The sequence below is a fragment of the Drosophila subpulchrella genome, unplaced genomic scaffold (genome assembly GCF_014743375.2).
Source record: "Drosophila subpulchrella strain 33 F10 #4 breed RU33 unplaced genomic scaffold, RU_Dsub_v1.1 Primary Assembly Seq354, whole genome shotgun sequence".
Classification (NCBI taxonomy): domain Eukaryota; kingdom Metazoa; phylum Arthropoda; class Insecta; order Diptera; family Drosophilidae; genus Drosophila; species Drosophila subpulchrella.
This window is the reverse complement of record NW_023665577.1, coordinates 7,104,956-7,123,642: the sequence shown is the minus strand read 5'-3', so window position 1 is coordinate 7,123,642 and position 18,687 is coordinate 7,104,956. Positions and strand designations below refer to the sequence as shown.

Here is an 18,687-nt window from a genome sequence, read left to right as displayed (position 1 = left end):
ATACAAACGCATACATGCCATGAAATCGCTTATAAATAATGAAATTGCCAATAAATTGCACACCCTGAAGCACACAGTTTGTGGGTGAAAGTGGAAAGGTGGGCGAAAGGTGGTGTGTGCAGCTGTGACGGACTGCCGGCTGCTTGGCTGGCTGCACTTTACGACCTGCGATGCTCATTCGTTCACCTTGCCCTCGGCGGAATGGAGTCCCTGCCAGTCGGCCCTGCCCACATCGCGGATGATGGATGTCTTGCGGTTGGCGCAGCCAGAAATTTTCACTGACTAACAGTCGAATGCTTCCGACAAGGCTAACATACACTGGGGGAAATGGGAATCTAATGGGCAGAGAATAAAAAAAACAATGAGAACACTAAACTGTACTAAATAATATTTTAGATTATTTCAATCAATGATTGATCTAATTTTTCAATCCTTACAACATATGTTAATCCTGTCCTCCCTTTTAAAAAAAAGTTTTCTTTAATAAAGTTTATGATGAACATAAAAAACTGAGATATATGTTCTATCTAATTTCGTTTATTGGCACACATGGCAATGATATTTTGGCTTAGATTTGTGTGAGCAATTTTTTTTAATAATTCATCGATGCATGTTTGTATGTGTGGCAGAGCGCCTGCAGATACAAATCGTATCCCTTGGGATTGAGCCCCTGACCTCTGCTGCCGCCCAACGGAATGTTTCTTAAAAATTGAAAAAGTAATGACTTTAAAAGGCCACAGAACAGCAAACATAAGGATTTTGGCTGTTAATAAAAGTAGTTTTAATATGTGGTTTTTGCACTTCGGAAAAAATACGATAATTGTAAGTGGTTCTTTCTCATTCGAGTATTTTCTTTTGATCAACTCCCTTGTAACCGAAATTGTTCACACGTTTTTTGTGTCTCAGCAACTTTTTGGCCCCCAGTCAGCGTCAGTTGGCCGCTTGCTTGAGGGTTTCGCCATTGCCAGAGCTATCAGTCAATTAAAAAGTCATCTGGCTCAATCGTTTGATTTATGTTGAAAAGTCTAGCCCTGCTGTGCTGTCGATTCCCAAGTTTTTCCGTACGCTCGTCGCACTTTAATTGACATGGGATTGGGTCATTGCTTGCACTCTGCCTTGTATTTGCGCCATGTGCTCGACTACATCTGGATCTTGATTGGGACATTCGACTATATAGTCGTCACGCCTTTGACTCGATTCCCCAGTGACGGAAACACATGCTGCGAGCACTGATGGGAATTTACTTGCGGTGGAACAAGTTGGGGTCAGTGCTTCAATTGACAACTGTCATCTGCTAGTTAACCGATTTCTGTTTTTGAGGTAAGCAGAATTTTTAATTCATTTAATTGCTTATAAATTGAAAAAAAATATAAAAAATCATGTACATATTAAATCAGCTGGCTATAAGATAAAGTTGCCTAAATGAGTCAGGTTTAAATTGTATTTAAAGGTTTAAATATGTTTATTTGACATCTGCTAAATAACAAATTTCTGCTCTTGAGGTAAGCAGAATTTTAAATTCATTTAATTGGTTATAAATGATAAGCAAAATGTAACATATCAGCTAGATATAAGTTAAAGTTGCCTGAATAAGTGTGGTTTACATTTTTATTGAAAGTTGTAGAAGTATTAATATATGTCATCTGATAGTTAACCGATGTGGTTTTGTGAAAATCAGAATTTTAAATTAAAAACATTTATGTAGTCATTCAAAATCACGTACTTATTAAATCAGATAGCTTTATAAAAAGTTAACTGAAGGACCTTTACATTTTATCAAAAGTTGTATAAATATTTACATTTTTAATGTGAATACCCGCTTTCTAATGTTTAGAAATGTCAAATAAACTGTCAAACTTTTCCCCTTGAACCGCACACAATGCAACCTACTTGTTTGCCATCAACAAAGTAGAGCAATACAATTTTTCGGTACACGAATTGGATTTTCATGTACACAAAGTTTGGTTTTCATTTTGAGCATTTTTCCGGCATCTGTTGGGTATCAGTAGCAGATGCAGATAGATGCGTTTGAGTTTGCATGGTAACAGCAGACTGGCATTTGTGTGTGTTCCCAAAACGTTGTCCTGAATGCCTGGAAACATGCATAAAACTGTATCACTTGCTCTCCGCAGGATAACAAAGGGGAGCTGGTGTTTCTGGGGCCTGGCAGGGTGGCTGGGTGGATACCCACCCAAAGCTGAGGCATTGCCCCAAGTTGCAGCTTGCCATGATGTTTCCCTGAACGTGTCAACTCATTGACCTCCTTGCTGCTTTTCCGTGTTGCCACAGCTCTTGGCTCTTGGCCCCTTCCCTCCACGACCTCGTCTCATGTTTCCCCGATTTCGTCGACGTCGCCAGTTTTCCCAGCTTTCCCAGCTTTTCCCTGACTGCGCTTTCACTTTTTCCGTTCAGCAATCCCATTTACCCCGATTTCCCCTTAATGTCGTAATCATGTGGCAGCGACCTAAGTGCCCATTACACACGGCAGCCCTGTTCCATCATATCGCATCGCATCCCAGGACATCCGTCCTTGCGAGGAGTTTGCAGGAGCTGTCAGTCGGGTTGATTCTGCAGGATGGCTGATGGATTTCAGAGTTGACGGCTTGATGGCTGATATACCGTGTTTTGCCAAACGATGCGAAAAGCTTTGTTTTGTTGAAATTCCTAACTGCTTCACTAATGGTTTGAATTGATAATGGAAAAAGTTTGTACTAACGTTTAAAATAAGGGTCTCGGATGAAGCTCTATATGGATACATTAAGATATTTCAATGAATGCGATGACGAGAGTTTTAAAAGAATTTATGTAATGGAACAAGTCCTAAGCTGGTGAACAAACCAAGAAACATCTTTCCAGCTGCCTTGGAGGCCAATAAAAATGCAAACAAACTTTGGCAAACAATATTTTAAGCAAAAAACGAGCAAACTTGCTTTCCAGAAAGTTTACCCAAATTCAGCTGGTAAGTTGGTCAAAAATCGAAGAGACAACGAAAAGTTCGTGGGACTGGGATAGCCAAAACTTCGCACCTCAACTTAGATCCATTCAGGCCGAGTTTCTTTGTACTTGCTTAATTACCCAGCAGCTATACACCTCCCATAAAAGCCAGTGCTTGGCCGTTCCAGGTATAAATGCAGATATGGGTCACCATTTATCTTTGATCCCACGCTTCCTCATCATCCTCGATGGGGACACAAAACATCGGCGCAAAACAAAGCCCAAGTGAAGGGCTCTGGAGAGGCGAGTCTGCTGCAGAAGTGCTCGCCACTCGAACAGAAAGTTTATTTAACAAAGTGCTGGCCATTGAATCCCGGCCACAGTTTTCCTTTCCGTTAATCAGCATTTCCCTCGCCGGACACGCCTAACTCAATCGGCGGGATTTCTATTCCTCCCTTGGCTACATTTATTGCATTCGTAATTTAAAGGCTCGTGACCGCCCTGACAAACAGATCCTGGCCGGGTTGTTTATGGGCGGACCGAAGGTTTATTTGCTCGCCCCTTGGCCACTTCATTTTGGCCAAAAGCGTATTCGAGTGCAAATGGATTTCGGTTCATAACCGCACTTGCACCGAGGCACTTTGGGGATCCCTCAAAGTCCCCACGCTGTGGACTTTATTCGTATTTGGTTAAGTGCTGTTATGTGTCGCCCTGCCACGCCCACTGGGAGGCGAGTCCATATATACTCGACTCTTCCGGCTTATTCAATCGATGCCTGGCCCATTTCATGCTGCCATTTCGCCGACCAGCATGCGTAATGGTAATGTTCATTTAATTATCAGCTGTGGTCCTCTGGCCTGCCATCTCTATGACATTTTCGAGCTCGTTCTATTGACATCGCATTAATCTCAATTAATATTCCGAACGGCCGACTATGCTGCTCCGAAATGTATCAATTAGTAATTGCCAAAAATGAATTTTGCAGGTGCATCGTGCATGTCACGTAATTGACATGATATTTGATTTCCAAGCAAATGCACTTTAAATCCTGGTTGGGCACACAAAATCATAATTGCATTGTAATTAGCTTTGCAGAATATTTGCATTATTGTATGTAGTAAGACTTAAATTTAGAACATTTTGGAATATTTATACGGACTACGGAGGTAGAAGTTGTGAACTGAAGTGTCACTTTTCATTTAATGTTAGGTGTCCAAAAGTACGCAACAATATATTATAAACTAAGCAGATCAAGGAATTCATTCAGAAAGACTATACACTATTCACTGCATACTTTTAGACAACGACAATTTAATATACTTTAAGACGAATTCAATTTGTATAGGTTTTTCAAGTGTTAATCAAAAATATATTTAATTTTAAAGCAAAAAGTTTGACCTATGCAGATGGTGTTCTCAATTGGGTATTCTGGTCCTGAAGAATTCGCGAGACTAGCTTTCTAATTTAAGGTTTCTAATGCATGTAAAGTAAAGACTGACTTGTAATACTCAATTAAAAGTAACCAGGAAGTTCCTGCCTGTTCGTGGGCGACTCTTGCACACAGCTACTAAGAGCATAAGTTGGCCGCACTTTGACGTATACTTGATGGGATTTTCATGCCCCAACACTTGGCCAACATCGTGGGAAACCCATTACGAAGGCGCTGGAAATCTGGGCGCTTAATGCCGCGTAGCACATTAAAAGAGTTGGAAATTTATGGAAAACTTTTCAGGGAGAGAGTACAAAAACGCAAGCCCCCAAGTGATGCGAAAAGTTTAGCAAACAAAATTCCAGCACACTTTTCTGGCGGTCGGGACCGCATTGCAAGGGGAAATTTTTAATAGACACAAACAAATAGGCCAGCATGTAGGCTGGTGCTAAAAGCCACCAATTAAATGTTGTTTAAGTTTGCGCCCGCAGCCGCAGAATTTCGAGCCGACGAGGTAACAGGGCGTATGCGCAACCTCACCTTGAAAACTTTGACACTTTGCCAATGGCAAAGTTATAACAGCAGCGACTTGAAAATAGTGCCATTATAAACTGACTTTAAAAGGCATCGACGAGGTTCCAATTCCGGGAGGGGGAAACGGGAAATACCGTAAAAAAAACAGTTTGAAATACAATTATATTAACGCATGTTTTTCGATGCCTTCGATGTCCGGCGGCGGAGTCAACAAGTTTTCTTCCTTTGGACAGGGGACACCATAAGAAGAAAATGGGAAAATGCCAGATGCTACGGCGGAAACAAGAGAAGACGATGAATAAACTTTGCTGTCCGGGTGAACGAGAGTTTATCCAGTGTGCGGGATATAAACTTGCCGGAAAGGGACTCCCTTTTTTTTCTAGGAGTGAGCCAGTGTTACGGGAAGTTTCCTTCAAGGCGGCAAATGGAAACCCCGCGGGCTGCCTTTTTATTATTCAGCTGAACGCCGGAGAGTAATGGGAAAAACGTTGGAAATAAGTCGGGCTTGGGACTGCAGCAAATCATGTATAATGCATAGACCTATATGGACATGGACAGCCCAGCCCGACTCTCCATTATGCTTTTTCCTAATTAAATCCCATCGCATTCAGCACCGCCTGAAGGGATAAGCGAACCCTGCGAAAAATGAGGGAAAACAAAGCGACTCGGGCAGGAATATATATCGCAGTGGCTTATGCCGAGCAAAGCCCTTTAGTCAGCACATTTGAATTGGGATTGCAATCCAGGACGAGCAGCGTGCATTATGTGGTCGCAGATGGAGCGTAGCACACTTTGTGGCCGGATTTGATGAGCTCAGTGAGGGAAGAAAATGGGAAAATCATGAGCTAGCCGGAAAAGTGAAAAAATGCTGGCAAGAAAACTTCATAACCAGAGATTCTTCGGATTTTAGTAATGGGAGTTCTGTTTCAGAATGTCTTAATAAATATTAAATGCATAAATGATGGGTTGCTCAGCAATATATTACACAGTTTTATAAATAAAACTTGCTTAATAAATATTGAGAATTTTATCAATAATATTGTTTAAGGAATTATATAAATTTTCTTTTAATTTGGAATATCCAAAACTTGTGGTTTTTTTAGAATCCAATCAAGAGCCTTACATTTGCTGAACCAGCAATCCCCAAGTATAATTAACAGCTTAATACAGAAGAAAATAGGACGTAGTTAAGGACTAACGAACGCCATAATTTTGCCCATTTGAGCACCTACATTCGTTTTGGCCCCGTCCACGTATGTAATTATTGTGTGCCAGATGCGACCACAAATGGCACGTAAAAAGAAACATCCAGGCTAATGGTTGATTCGCCCACATCCATTCACAGCCACACGGTCCACAAAGAGTCGCACAAACAACCACATGCAGGACGACAATTATGCAATTTTTATGAGGCGCAAGTCAGAGAGCATGCTATGCCCTTTGAGCCCAGTTCACTGGGCAGCACGGTCCAAGAAAATAAAAAGCAAATAGCTGCCAACTGCAAAAGGTAACCACCGCAGAGGGGAGTTCGAGGTCACGGGAGCCAACCGCATAGGTTTCCATATTCTCTATTCGATCGCAGTGCAGCTTGGCCTAGCTTTTGGGCTTCGACTTGATTAATTGAACAAAATGTCACTATTTCGTGAAAGAAATCCAAAAAGGCAAAGGTGTTTCCCAACTTTTTTGTGGTATGTTTGGACCCTAATAGAAATGACATTTCTAAATTGTAGTGTTAAAGATATTAAAGTTGTCTCTCTAGTCTCTTTCAAACATATATTTCAATATATGGGAAAACATTCTTTAAGTTCTATGCACAAATTCAAAATTCCAGACATTAGAAGGAAACTACGAATAAATTTAGAATAAGGTACCATTATATTAGAACAGAAAGCAAAGGTTTTAGAAATGCATTAAAGTGTGAAATTTGTCTCTCTTGTCTGTTTCAAAGAAATATTTTAATTATTGGAAAAAAGTGCTTCGAGTTCTATGTATAAAATATGGAATCCCAGACATTACAAGAAAACTACAAATATAATTAGAGCAAGGTAACATATTATTAGAGAAGAAACCATTTTTCTGTGTTCATTTAAGCGGACAATCAATTTGTTATAAAATGAATTCATCTTTAAGCCAAAACGTACCCTAAAGGTGTTAAAATGCTTCAATCACTTAAACACTTTAGTTTACGCTTTTTTAATAACATCATTTTTCACTTGTGAGCTCTTTGAGCTCCAAGTTCTCTAGTTCCGTGCAAATATTTCCACCGACTATTTTGAAAAATTAAACCACTCAGTCACTTGAGATGTTGACAGAAGCCATCGCGCATGCAGCATGGAATATTACGTATACGCACAGAGAGAATTCTAGAAAAGCGCACTAACGCACTCGACGGGCCAAAGTGACGCGGAACACGTCGCCCTGCATCCGGAATCAGCCAGGATGCACTTGTCAGAAGGGCGTCCGACCTGGGGCAATCCTGACACTGAGCTGTCGGAACTTACGCTTATCTTCTCGGGAGCAGCGGCGGCTGAGGAGCCGGCGCCGTGTTTCGGGGCTCCCGGCTTCGACATGACTCGGTGGTCTGCCTTGGTCTTGGCCTCGCTGCTAACTTGGCTCGAAGGAACTGCGGGACACACAAACGTGGCTCGAACGGGATTCTATTAGGCGCACAGCAGCACTCGGCGGTGGAAACCGAATTGGAAATCGGAAGCGAATCGGGCGGGAACGCGTTTTCTGGGATGCGTGATGTTCGAACGCCTGGCGACGACTGTGAAACTGGCTTATCACGGGGAAAAGCTCGCCACCGCCGGCGTGAAAGCCGAACTTTTCCGAAGCCAAACGAAGCCGCGCGAAATGGGTAGCAAAACAAAATGATGGAAAGTGAAATGGCCAAGTGAGTCGCCCTCTGCCCACTTTCTCTTAGAACAGCCATCACCCTCGTACTCGCAGGGATGCTGCTGTGGAGAAAGGAGGCGGCCGGGGGCGGGGCAAGTGTTGAAATGTTGCCGTAGGGCAGTTAGTTGGGAAGGTGTTGGCCAGAGCGTGGCCAGATGTTTGCCCGCAATCTACGCATTACAAAATACGAACCCAATGCTATTTCGTAAAAGAACAGTATTCAATTTAATAATCTTTCACAAAACGTATCCTTACTTCTTAGATTGGTATTGTAAGTAACTATTTCGTCTTAACTCTATGAGAAATTTTACAATTGAAATAAATTACAACTAGTTTTAAGCAAATTTTATAGTTCTTTTGTGTATTAATTAAAAATGTTTAAATATAATAGACTAATATTGCGTTCTACGTCAAAGGTTATTAACTTTGATAGAAACAATAGTTTTTAAATTAAAAATGGTAGTTTAACCAACATTACCTTAGGGCTATTTCCATAAAAGATTTTTATTTGAAACAATTTTAAAGGTCCAAATATTTAACCGGAGCTTTGCATGAGAACTTAAATAAAGTAAATTGCAAAACATGCTTTTAAAAATTGAACATTTCTTGAGAAGTGTTTTTCCCATCTGGCAACGCTAGCACTCGCCCACACATAAGCACTCCAACAGGCACTCACACAGGCGCACCTACAGCTTCTGCCGAGCAAATTCCGTTGCCTACTTTTAAGCGCGCTGAATTTTGGCGCCCACTCACATACTGTACGTGTCCACCTCCTGCACGGCCTTTGTGTGTGTGTGTGTGGGCCCCGGCTTGTGTTTGTGTGAGTGTCTTTCGTGGGTTTATGTAAAAATCCTTTTTGTATTACTTGGTTTTCGTGGGCATTGTTGAGCAGACTCTTCATTGTCGACGGATTCTCGCATTCGCAGGCCTTTCTCGCTGTGGCTCTGAGCCTTTTTGGCCTTTTTGTTTTGATGTGCTAATTTGTCAGCGCGGGAAATGCGCAAATCCGCCGACCCTCCCACTTTCAGCCACTTCCCCATTTCCACGCCCCCTTTTTGAACGAAATGCGCATTAGGAATATGCGTGTCCTAGGTCAAGCCGGCTGTGAATATCCCGCCGAAGGGTCGCGGCTGTGGGCGTGGCACTCTGGTGAAACAATATCTGATATGGATTTGGAAAAGGGCTGCCGAGCATGAATATTCATGCAAACTAAGGGCAGGGGTGACGCTGGCCACGATGATGAAATGGATTACTATACCATCCGATTGTGCTGACACCGCCATCCCGCCGAAAGCGCCAATGATGCGCTGATGCAGCACGAAATTGCTGAATAAAGTCAAAGTAATTTAAAGTTAGATTGAAAAGAGTGCGAAGAGCAGGGCGTGCGCACAGGGTGAACTGCAAAATGTTGCAAGCAATTAGGGTTAAGCCAAAAATAATGACAGGAACTGAAGCCACAAGTCTAAAAGGTTTTTACATATAATTGGCTTCTCAGTGCAGTTTGCAAATAAGGCGAAACTATTCTTGAACTGGTAATGACAAGTCAAAAGATTAAATCAATAAATCGTATTGTTGTAGAATAAGAAAAAGCTGAAATTTTGTACAAAAATCCAATATGCTTTTAATTATACCTGTTACTCGCAGAGTAAAAGGTATGTTCGGTTCGTCAGAAAGTATGTGACATGTAGAAAGTATATATAACGTATATATTTTCTTGAGCAAGATCACTAGGCAGGTCGTTATAGTCTGTCCGTATGAACGCAAATATCTCGGAAACTATAAAAGCTACAAAGATAAGATTAGGCATGTGATGACCACACTTTTTAGTGCTAAAATACCTATCAATACCTATCGATTTTCCTAAAAAGTTTGGCAAACCCTCTCTTAATCCACAAACGCCCATAACATCTGTCTGTAGTCCAAAATTTTATAATTTTTTATATTTCGTAACGCCCTACTGCTTGCATATCTCTATCACCCTTTCGTTCCCTTTAGCTGAGTAACGGGTATCTGGAAGTCGAGCAGATTTCAGGAACGCTACAAAACACATGACGCATACGCAGTGTTGTACCGCTGCGACTTTCGTATTTCGTTGATCTCTTCACAATTTCCATGCATTTCCACCAAGGTCGTTAGCAGATAAATGTCATTATTTTTGTATTTTAATTTCGACATGCGCTTTAATTAAACAGAAAGGGGCGATGATAAAAAGAGCATAAAGCCGGCAGACAGACAAAGGAATTAAGCAAAAGGCGACCGAAGGAACAGCGTTGCATGCACATAAACAACGCGGCGGCAACAAACACCATTGTCAGGTACAATTATCCAGGCAGGTGCTCAGAACCCAGAACACAGAACCCACAACAAAAAGCCGAGCAACTACGGCAGCACGGGGATTTATGTGCGGGGAAAGCGCGGCGGAACAGGAAAAGCGAATGGGTACAAGATACGCGTTACTTAAGCGGTTAGCTGATGTTTGTAGGTGTGGCAGACAATGGCAAAAGTTCTCACCCGAGTGGGTGAATGGGTGGGGTGATGGGAAAGGAAAAGGGGTGGCTGCAATTGAAAGTCTGTAAGCCGATTGCCCAAGGCGGCAGCAGCGCAAAAACACAAGTTCAGGTGGGCCAAACGGGGGATATGGGTATCTGGGGATCTGGGGGATTGCGAGAGCGCAAAAATCCTATTTATGTCAATTCGCAAAGTTAAGTGGGAAAAGAAGAACTCAACTTCAAGGTTTTCCCGAAACAAACGGCAAGACAGCACGAAATTCTCAAAAGATAAACAGCAACTTGTCGGGAGTGAGCGAAAGGAGAACGTTAAATTATATTTGGTAAACAAATCCAATCAATTCTTGTGTGGCTTAAATGTTGTAGCTTAAGCGGATACAATGCTGGGAAAACACAAATTTAATCTGTTAGGTACGGAAATAAAAAGCGTTAAGATGGGTGAAAGCGATCAGAGGATTACTTACACTTAACAATTAAAAAACTTTTAAACGGAAGGATCTAAACATATACTGTGTTTATGCGGTGTCTATTTCATGAAATTATTTCACGAAATGAGCAAAATCGTGTGTGCATAAACAATGTTTCATGAATTTCTGAGGCACAGCCTACTTTACTCCATATAGCTCTATATAAATTTCAAATATTATTTCATGAATTTTTCTGTGTTGTATAAGCCGATAATTTTTTTAATTTATGTGTTGGAGAATGCATGAAATTCATAGCATAATCATAGTAATAGATGCAACTTCTCAACACATATAAACCTAAACGAGGGAACGAATTAGGTCTCCATGAATTTTAAAATAAAATATTTCCAGTATTTACTGCTTAAGAATATGGAATTTAAAATGAATATTTAAATAATTTCAATGTCGAATAAAACATTATGCATAAGAACCGAAAAGTTTAAACTAGAAATCTAGTTTAAAAACATTTCAAAATCCCTGCCTCACATTAAAGAACTGCAGCGTTTAAATTGGCACACCAACTGCGATCCAGCGGGATTCAAGTGCAAGGACTTGAGGACTTGACAGAGGGAATTGTATGCAAACATTTACCCTTGCTTGGGGCAGGAGGAACAGGAGGAGCGGGAGGGGCACCGGCACCGGCGGGAGCATCCTGTGCGCTGGAATAACCCGCACCGGCAGGATCAGGCAGGAACACTTAAGCCCAAATGGCAACACAAACACACGTCCTGGCAAGGCCAACAGGCGAAGGATGACAACGCCGCCACTTGGGCAAATGCGTTTGCCCGCCGCCTTCGTCCTGTGTACTTTGTCCTTTCTCCTTTCTCCTGCCACTTGCCACTTGCCACCTGCCACTCCCCTTTTTGTAGCGCCCCTGCCAAGTGGCAGGCAATCTACGAGACGAGTTTCCTCCCACCAAGACTTTTCCACGATAAATATGCGCTCGATATTTACGCATTTATTTATGCCGCTCTTTATTAGCTTTTTATCGTTCATTTATTTTGCTCGTTATGTTCGCGTCGTCGTAGAAGCGATTCCCCGCCCACGTCTTATTTGCACTGCTATTTTTGGATTGCCACCAGCATTCACAGGCGAAACGTTAAGGGGCCCTCAAGTTCTAACGAATGCATAGCCAAACAGACACATTTTGGGAAGAACGGGGCTTATTGAGACATCGATCATCCTCCAGAGGACGGCGGCTCAAATGGAATGCAAATTAGCCGCTGGCCGCCGAAATCCCCACTCTGATTGATAAGGGCCATCATCATCATCACCCGATTCCACTCGCCCAAATTGAAGTGCAAAGTGTAACCAAAGCCGTTGTCGAGCAACTTCCCTCGTCTAACACCTGAACCCTGACATCCTATTATCACTGTCCCCGTTAAGCGAATTATGTAGCTCCAGTTACCCCCTGTCTTTATTCCGACCCGAAATTCAATTAACATTTTTAATTCCCTCACTTTGCACTACTTAAGAAAGCCCCTGCGGCCCTAGTCCCCCATCCTGAAAGGCTTTGCCAACGAGGGGAATATTATTAACACAGCACTAAATTTAGCTACAGCAACATTATAACAAGAAGTGTACTCAGTTCCTGCAAGGAAGGACTAATGCCTTTATTGCTTTTGAAAAAACTTTGGGGGAATGAGTCCACTTTATCCTTATTTCACATTTTTCCTATTATGAAGCATTTATAAAAAAAATTGGAAGCTGCTAGGGTATAAAATCTTTGTCCTGCCTTAGTTAGCTTGTAAAACTCGTTACTTCTTTTAATTAAATCCATTAAGATAGTCAAAATTTGGGGTGTCATATTTGAGATGCAGTTTAAAGACTATAAAAATTATAATTTTTAAAGGTCATTTGAATCAATCGTTAATAATTATTAAGTAAGATGCAAACACAGAGCTGAAACATTTAAAAATGTAAAACGCTTCACACACTCAGAAAAAACGCGGCATTTTTTAATCTTGATTTCGGAGAGTATTTTTTCGGCTTGCTTTAAGAATAAATATGCTGCGCCTTCTGGAATCAAGAATAAATCATTCCTTAAACACAAATCATCCGAAAATGTACTTGATTCAAAATCATTATTCAGGAGCTTGAAACAAGCCTAATGGGCTTGTTTTTTTTCTGAGTGTACACTGTACACATTTTGTTTTACTCATGCTGTTTGCAACGTTTTGACCCTATATTTGCATCAAAAATCTCGCATTTTGTTGCATAGTTTACTTTGTGTATTATTACCAAGAATAAGATCCGAAAGAATCAGTGTTGAAGGATTTTTGTTGGAATACATGGTACCAATGTTAAATAAAAATTACTTAACACTTGTATTGATTATTACTAAATGCATGCTAATCAGCTTCCAAAACTTTTCTCTGTCTTTATTTCTGTGTCATTTAGTACTCGTGTACGCAGAAGTAGTTCTGAAATGCATGTCTGTCCAATGAACCCCGATTCTTTGAGTATGCCTTGGTCAGCCCATTTAATTGAACCTTCAGTGTGGCATGCTATTAAATGAATGTCTTCCAATTCGCCCATGTAACTCTTTGACGTCTTTCAATTACTTCCACTTTTCCCAACCGCTGACAAATTTGCTTGGGGTTATCTGCTGAAATTCCATTGTACAGCAATCGTACACAGATGCACATAAACACAGCCACAATGACCATGCAGTTTCGGATGGCTATTTGCATTGGAACATTTATTTTTAGCTCGCCAACGGAAGACATTTTCGAACAATGACTTGTTTATGCCCTGCGGATGCGTATTTTTCGGATGCATATTATTGGGTTGCAAACTGAACTGATTTACGATAGGATTTCGTTTGAAAACATGTATTTTACGTGGTAACATATTGATTAACTGGATGAAATGTGTATTTTATCCCTTAAATAACCAGGCAGTACTTCATTTATTTTGCTACTCAAAGAGGTTTACATTAGACGAAGATTATTTAAAATTATTTAAAGAGTAATTGACTAACTGGAATTTATTTTCTTCGAAATGTTTCACTGCAGCAAACGAAGGACCCAAGTTACCCAGAGCTTTAATTCTAGAAAAGGCTATTCGTTCGTCCACTCTCAGGAACTCAAGAGACCCAGACCCCCGAGAGCTGCCGTCAGAAACACACATCCATGCGAAGACCCATGCCCATGCCCATAAGAGGCAATCAGTCTTGTGATAGGGGAACACTCCGACGACCTTGATCCGAACCCAATTTGGCCCCACTCATTAAGGCGATGTGTATAATGTACGAGTGTTTTAGATTAATTAAAGCAGTCGGGCCAAGCCAAACAGAATCAGCCGAGAATTGCGATGGGTGTCTGAACCCCGCCACCCACTGCCATTTACACCTAATCAGATATATATGTATATATAGGAGCTGCAGGGCGCTGGGGGCTGTGCGAAATACATTAAACGCCTCGAGCCATAATTTACGAGCCGTGCCAACTAATGCTGGTCAAATAAGTCTGAATTAGGGAGCAAGCAAGCCACAACAAACTGCAAACTACAAACAGCAAACTGCGAACGACAAACATAATCGAAAATCGATCTCACGATCCGTGGTCACTTGATGCCGGTACCTCACCTCGTAAATGGTATTCATAACTCTCACCCGCTCCACGAGACTTTCGGCTCGGCGCGCAAAGGAGGCGCGTTTATCGGCGATGGACATGGTTGGGTTAGGGATCGGGAACTGGATCTGGAACTGGACTATCCGGATTACTGGGATTATTTCTCGGGAACCGACGAGTCACTGGGGGCGGATATCACGGGCGACCGCAGCTGGAATGAAAAGAGGGCCGGAGTTCAAAGAGACTGTTATCTAAGGCACTCGATCGATATGGATTATAGTTTGTAATATCTGTGCAAATATCACAAGGTGCACACGTCATTGTCTAATACAGCATATGCAAATACAGTAGATATCGGCTATGAGCACAAATATCCGCAAATATGGGAGCGTTTTTGTTATTGCTGTCTGTATTCCGACCATATATTACAGTGTTGAATTTAATATAGTTTCTATGGTGAAATATTTTGTTTATGTTTATAGGATAATTTGTATATGCCGTGACAATATAATGTAGCATATAAGAACTGTATTTCTCAGACACATTTATAACTTTGGGTACCGAAGGCTGCCAACACGGGCCAAAATAAGCCCCTGACAAATCAGTTGTTTGAGGTCCCGGCCCCATAACATTGAAAATCTTTTAATATTTTTGGCGGACACACTGAAAGACAAGCAATAATCAACAACTTGGCGCTGAAATGCAATTAATTTCTATGCACAACTTAGTTTCTTGGCATTTATTTGGGACATTACCGTTAAACCCGAGTCGAAACTAGAACGCAATGGTAACTTTGGGATCAAAACTGTCAGCTGCCGAGCTCGGCATAAATATTCGCATGGAAATTATCAACAACTGGCATTAAAATCGAGGCGGGGGAAAGACGACTTTCGAGCGGAAACGATCGCATGCGAGGAACGCGTCCAAATCGGAGGAATACCGCCGCAGAACTGATGACACACACGGCCCGTATGCTCGACTTTTGTAGCGCGGCGAGCATAAAGAGAGGGCCTGGTAAAATTCGAAATTCATTATTTATTTTTAAATGCCGTTCTCCTCTCGTTCTCCATTGTTTTCCCTTTTCTTGGCAGATTGATTTATGGATTTAAGTGCAACAGGTGCCACTCAAGACGGTCGCTCGGAAATGCGTCGAAAGACTGGCGGACACACCCACCATTCCCATTCTTGAACTGATTGGAGCACAAAGCTGGATGCAATCTGCATAATGATATCAAAGAGCACTGGGCACCAAATTAAGCTAATTTCGGTTTGACGCACTAGAAGCCATTTACCGACAAAGTCTAGGTTTTTTAAAAATACTAACTGATGTTCTAATTCAGCAATTACGTCCATAAATAGGAATTGCTAGGAAAACTAAATTAGATTTGATCGTGACCTATACGCTTTCAACGTGAATTTGTAAGAACTTCTAGGTGTGAGAATTCATAAAGTATTAATTAACAAATTACACGGTGTTATCTATTTCAATCGTTCGATTTTCGATAATATTTTTTTTGCAGAAGTATTACAATTTCAGTCAGAGTTTGTAAAGCAGTGAAGGAGGCATTTCCGGCACTCTAAAATATAAACATTTCTCATCAGCATAGAGCAGAAAATGTTATAAGTATATACATTTTTGGGACAAGTACTTTATAGTTCCAAATTTAAATAAAAGTCGTCAGGCACTTTTTTGAGCAACAAACCAAATAGTGTTAAAAAAAAAGCTTTAAAAAAACGTTTGCAAAAATTGTCAAGCTATGATTCTTAGACAAATTCAGTAAATGCGGCATGCATAGAATTAAAAATAACCTTTTCAAAAACGTGGCTCAGGACTCACTTAAGGAATCTTATGGACTACGCAGGTGTAAATATAAATATAAGTAAATCGCTACAGATATTTTTAATTATCGAAAAAGTTGAAAAAAATTTGATGTCCATTATTTTTAAACTATGTCATTTAGACAAATTAGGTTGAAGAGACGTGCATGGAATTTCAAAATATCTTTTCAACGACATATAGTACAAGTCTGTAGCTCAATGAATTCAAACGTTATGGGCGTAAGCAACTTAGCTTTTTATAGCTGCTTTCCCGCTAAGTAGCAGGGTTTTTCACCACTACCATAGCGATGTTACCAACCTGACCTTTTAGTGAGACCGTACTCAAAGTTCCTTTGGTATTAAAAGTATGTGACAGTATAACTTATCGATACAACCTATCACACTGGTTCCAGCTCTATTTTTTGTGCAATTATTTATTAAAAATAAGCAACGACACGACGTGTGACAACGAACCACAACGAAATGGCAACGCGCGGCGGTCCAATGGTCGCGGGCACCGACGGCAACGACTTCGAGTTCAGGCAGCGCGTAGCTGGCACATATCAAATTAGGTTAATAACACTACATCGCATCGGCAGCTCTCTCCCACACACACAAATTATCTAATTACTGGGGCGCCTGCGGCAGTAGGTGGCAGCAATGCACACACAAGTGGCCCCCAGGAGCTCCCCCACGACCTGGAGCTGCCACCCACTTGCTGGTGCAAGGGGGGCGGGTGGGCAAAGTGCCAGCTGGGCAGCATGTGCGCCCCAGTAACGGGCTCAATCTACAGAGATCCCCCACTAACGGCCACTTTCTCTTTCAGCCTGCTGAACAAGTCCAGGTTGAAGTTCTGCATCTTCTTTCACGCCCTGCTCTTCTTCGTGATGCTGGCCAAGCTCACGTCGGACATCCTGGACCGCCTGGACATCTTTGTGCTGGAAATCGAGGAGCTGGAGGTGCCGCCTCCGCTGTGGTGGGAGTACGTGTGGGCCGGGTCGCTGCTTACCTCCTTCCTGGGCCTCTCGGCCGCCAGGGGCAACAAGGTGCGCGAAATGCAGAAGTACATGGTGGCCATCCTGCTGTTCGCCATCCTGCCGCTGCTCTACTGCTTCGCCTACTACTTCTCGGACGTGTGGGAGTTCGCCACGCTGGACAAGTCCATGGAGCTGGACGAGACGGACATTTTTGTGTGGCGCGTAAGTTGCAGGGCCAGCTGATCCCCGGAGAACTCTAATAATCCTACGTGTCTCCACAGGGTTATCCGTACGGTGTGTTCTGGTACGCCTTCTGCTTCGTGGGCTTCCAGGTGCACGGATTCACGCTATACTTCGCCTACAACCTGGTCAAGGCCTGGAAGGCCAGAACTGCCACGCGCAAGTTCCAGTAATCTAAATACTCGCCAAACTAGTAAACGCCGGAAAGCAGGGCTAGTTGTAAATAATTTGGAAACTTGAAACTAACTCGAAACACTAGTGCACAAGAGCGTAATGAAACTATGGTAAATCTAAAGTTATGCAGCTGTTAAGGTATCGCACACTTAGTCATACAGGAAGGGAAACATATGGTCGAAACTAATCGAAGCGTCGGCGTTAAAGTTATTGTTAGTTGAAAGTTAAACCGTTCAAATGATTAAATAGACTCTTATCCATATACACATATATATACACACACGCAGCCTTGTGAGGTCAACTAAAGACAAGAAGCAACTGAAGCCACCAAATTTCCCCGAGTCGGAATAAAAACCAAAAACCAACCTAGAGATCACTTCATTTTTGCTTACTTACATTTCGACGTGCCTCGTGTTTGTTAGAAACGTTTTATATATATTTACATATGAAATATGCAAACATCAGTCTATGTTTACGTCTGCGGATGGGTACTTCCTCGCTTAGTTCATAATTAGTTCACTTTTTCTACAAATTTTGAAACCGTTTCATTTTTCCACGTATTTTAATTTTGAATTTCATTCAACGAACTGCACAGTGCCATACTGTGATTCGTGTGTGGAACGTTCGAAAAACTGCCCCAAACTACTTACAACTTTCTGTCACTATTTACACACAACTATAAATAGGGATTCAAATGCAATTTGAGTGTTAAAGCAAAGTTCATCCAATTTCTGATCGTCAATAATATGGTGTAATGACAGGCTAGTCGCCAAACTAAACTGAGAATTGAATTTTAATGTAATGTTTTTTAAATCGTAATTTATTATTCGAATTTTTAAGTAGTTTTTTAAAAATCGATCAATAAAGATGCATATATATTTGTTCTTCTGAGTGGGTTAAAAGGCGCATTTTATTTGGGTTGTCTTTAAGGAGGTGATAAAAGGGTTAAATTGAAATGAAAGATTTCAATTAGTAAAGAATTTCGTATATCCATTTTAGTTTATATATTTCATTACTTAAGTTTTTAACGACTTTTCTTTATGTTATGCTAAGGGAAATTTAATCAAATGAAATTTCATAATTTATAATACATTCTTATTTGTTATTCCAAAGGAAGGAAGTTCCTGAGCTTTCCCC

At 41.4% G+C, this 18,687-nt stretch overlaps 2 protein-coding genes across 13 annotated transcripts in view; one reads left to right on the top strand and one right to left on the bottom strand.

Annotated features, from left to right (window-relative positions):
* The window catches only part of LOC119559890 (exocyst complex component 4), a 29,461-nt gene extending 11,155 nt beyond the window's left edge, over positions 1 to 18,306 (bottom strand). For 3 of the 12 annotated variants that reach the window (XM_037873028.1, XM_037873030.1, XM_037873031.1), the window contains exons 1-2: positions 15,097 to 15,303; positions 14,356 to 14,552 (exon numbers count right to left, since the gene is read on the bottom strand). In XM_037873028.1, the coding sequence (XP_037728956.1) occupies positions 14,356 to 14,442 (87 nt within the window). In that variant the 5' untranslated portion in view covers positions 14,443 to 14,552; positions 15,097 to 15,303. Of the gene's footprint in view, positions 1 to 7,398; positions 7,686 to 14,355; positions 14,553 to 15,096; positions 15,304 to 17,946 lie in introns of those variants that run through there. The other 9 variants (XM_037873036.1, XM_037873038.1, XM_037873039.1 and 6 more) reach the window with 6 other exon arrangements.
* On the top strand, positions 16,559 to 18,452 carry LOC119559894 (protein jagunal). Its single transcript, XM_037873051.1, has 3 exons — positions 16,559 to 16,731; positions 16,986 to 17,358; positions 17,418 to 18,452. The coding sequence occupies exons 1-3, from the start codon at positions 16,643 to 16,645 to the stop codon at positions 17,547 to 17,549; spliced, it is 594 nt and encodes a 197-aa protein (XP_037728979.1). The 5' UTR covers positions 16,559 to 16,642; the 3' UTR covers positions 17,550 to 18,452.
* The last annotated feature ends 235 nt before the right edge of the window (positions 18,453 to 18,687 follow it).

What these genes read in the sequence shown, in the direction of transcription:
- LOC119559894 (XM_037873051.1), top strand. Translation starts at nt 16,643, where the DNA reads ATGGCAACGCGCGGCGGTCCAATGGTCGCGGGCACCGACGGCAACGAC. An exon ending in GCTGGCACATATCAAATTAG is followed by an intron (nt 16,732 to 16,985) that starts GTTAATAACACT and finishes TTTCTCTTTCAG; the next exon opens with CCTGCTGAACAAGTCCAGGT. An exon ending in CGGACATTTTTGTGTGGCGC is followed by an intron (nt 17,359 to 17,417) that starts GTAAGTTGCAGG and finishes GTGTCTCCACAG; the next exon opens with GGTTATCCGTACGGTGTGTT.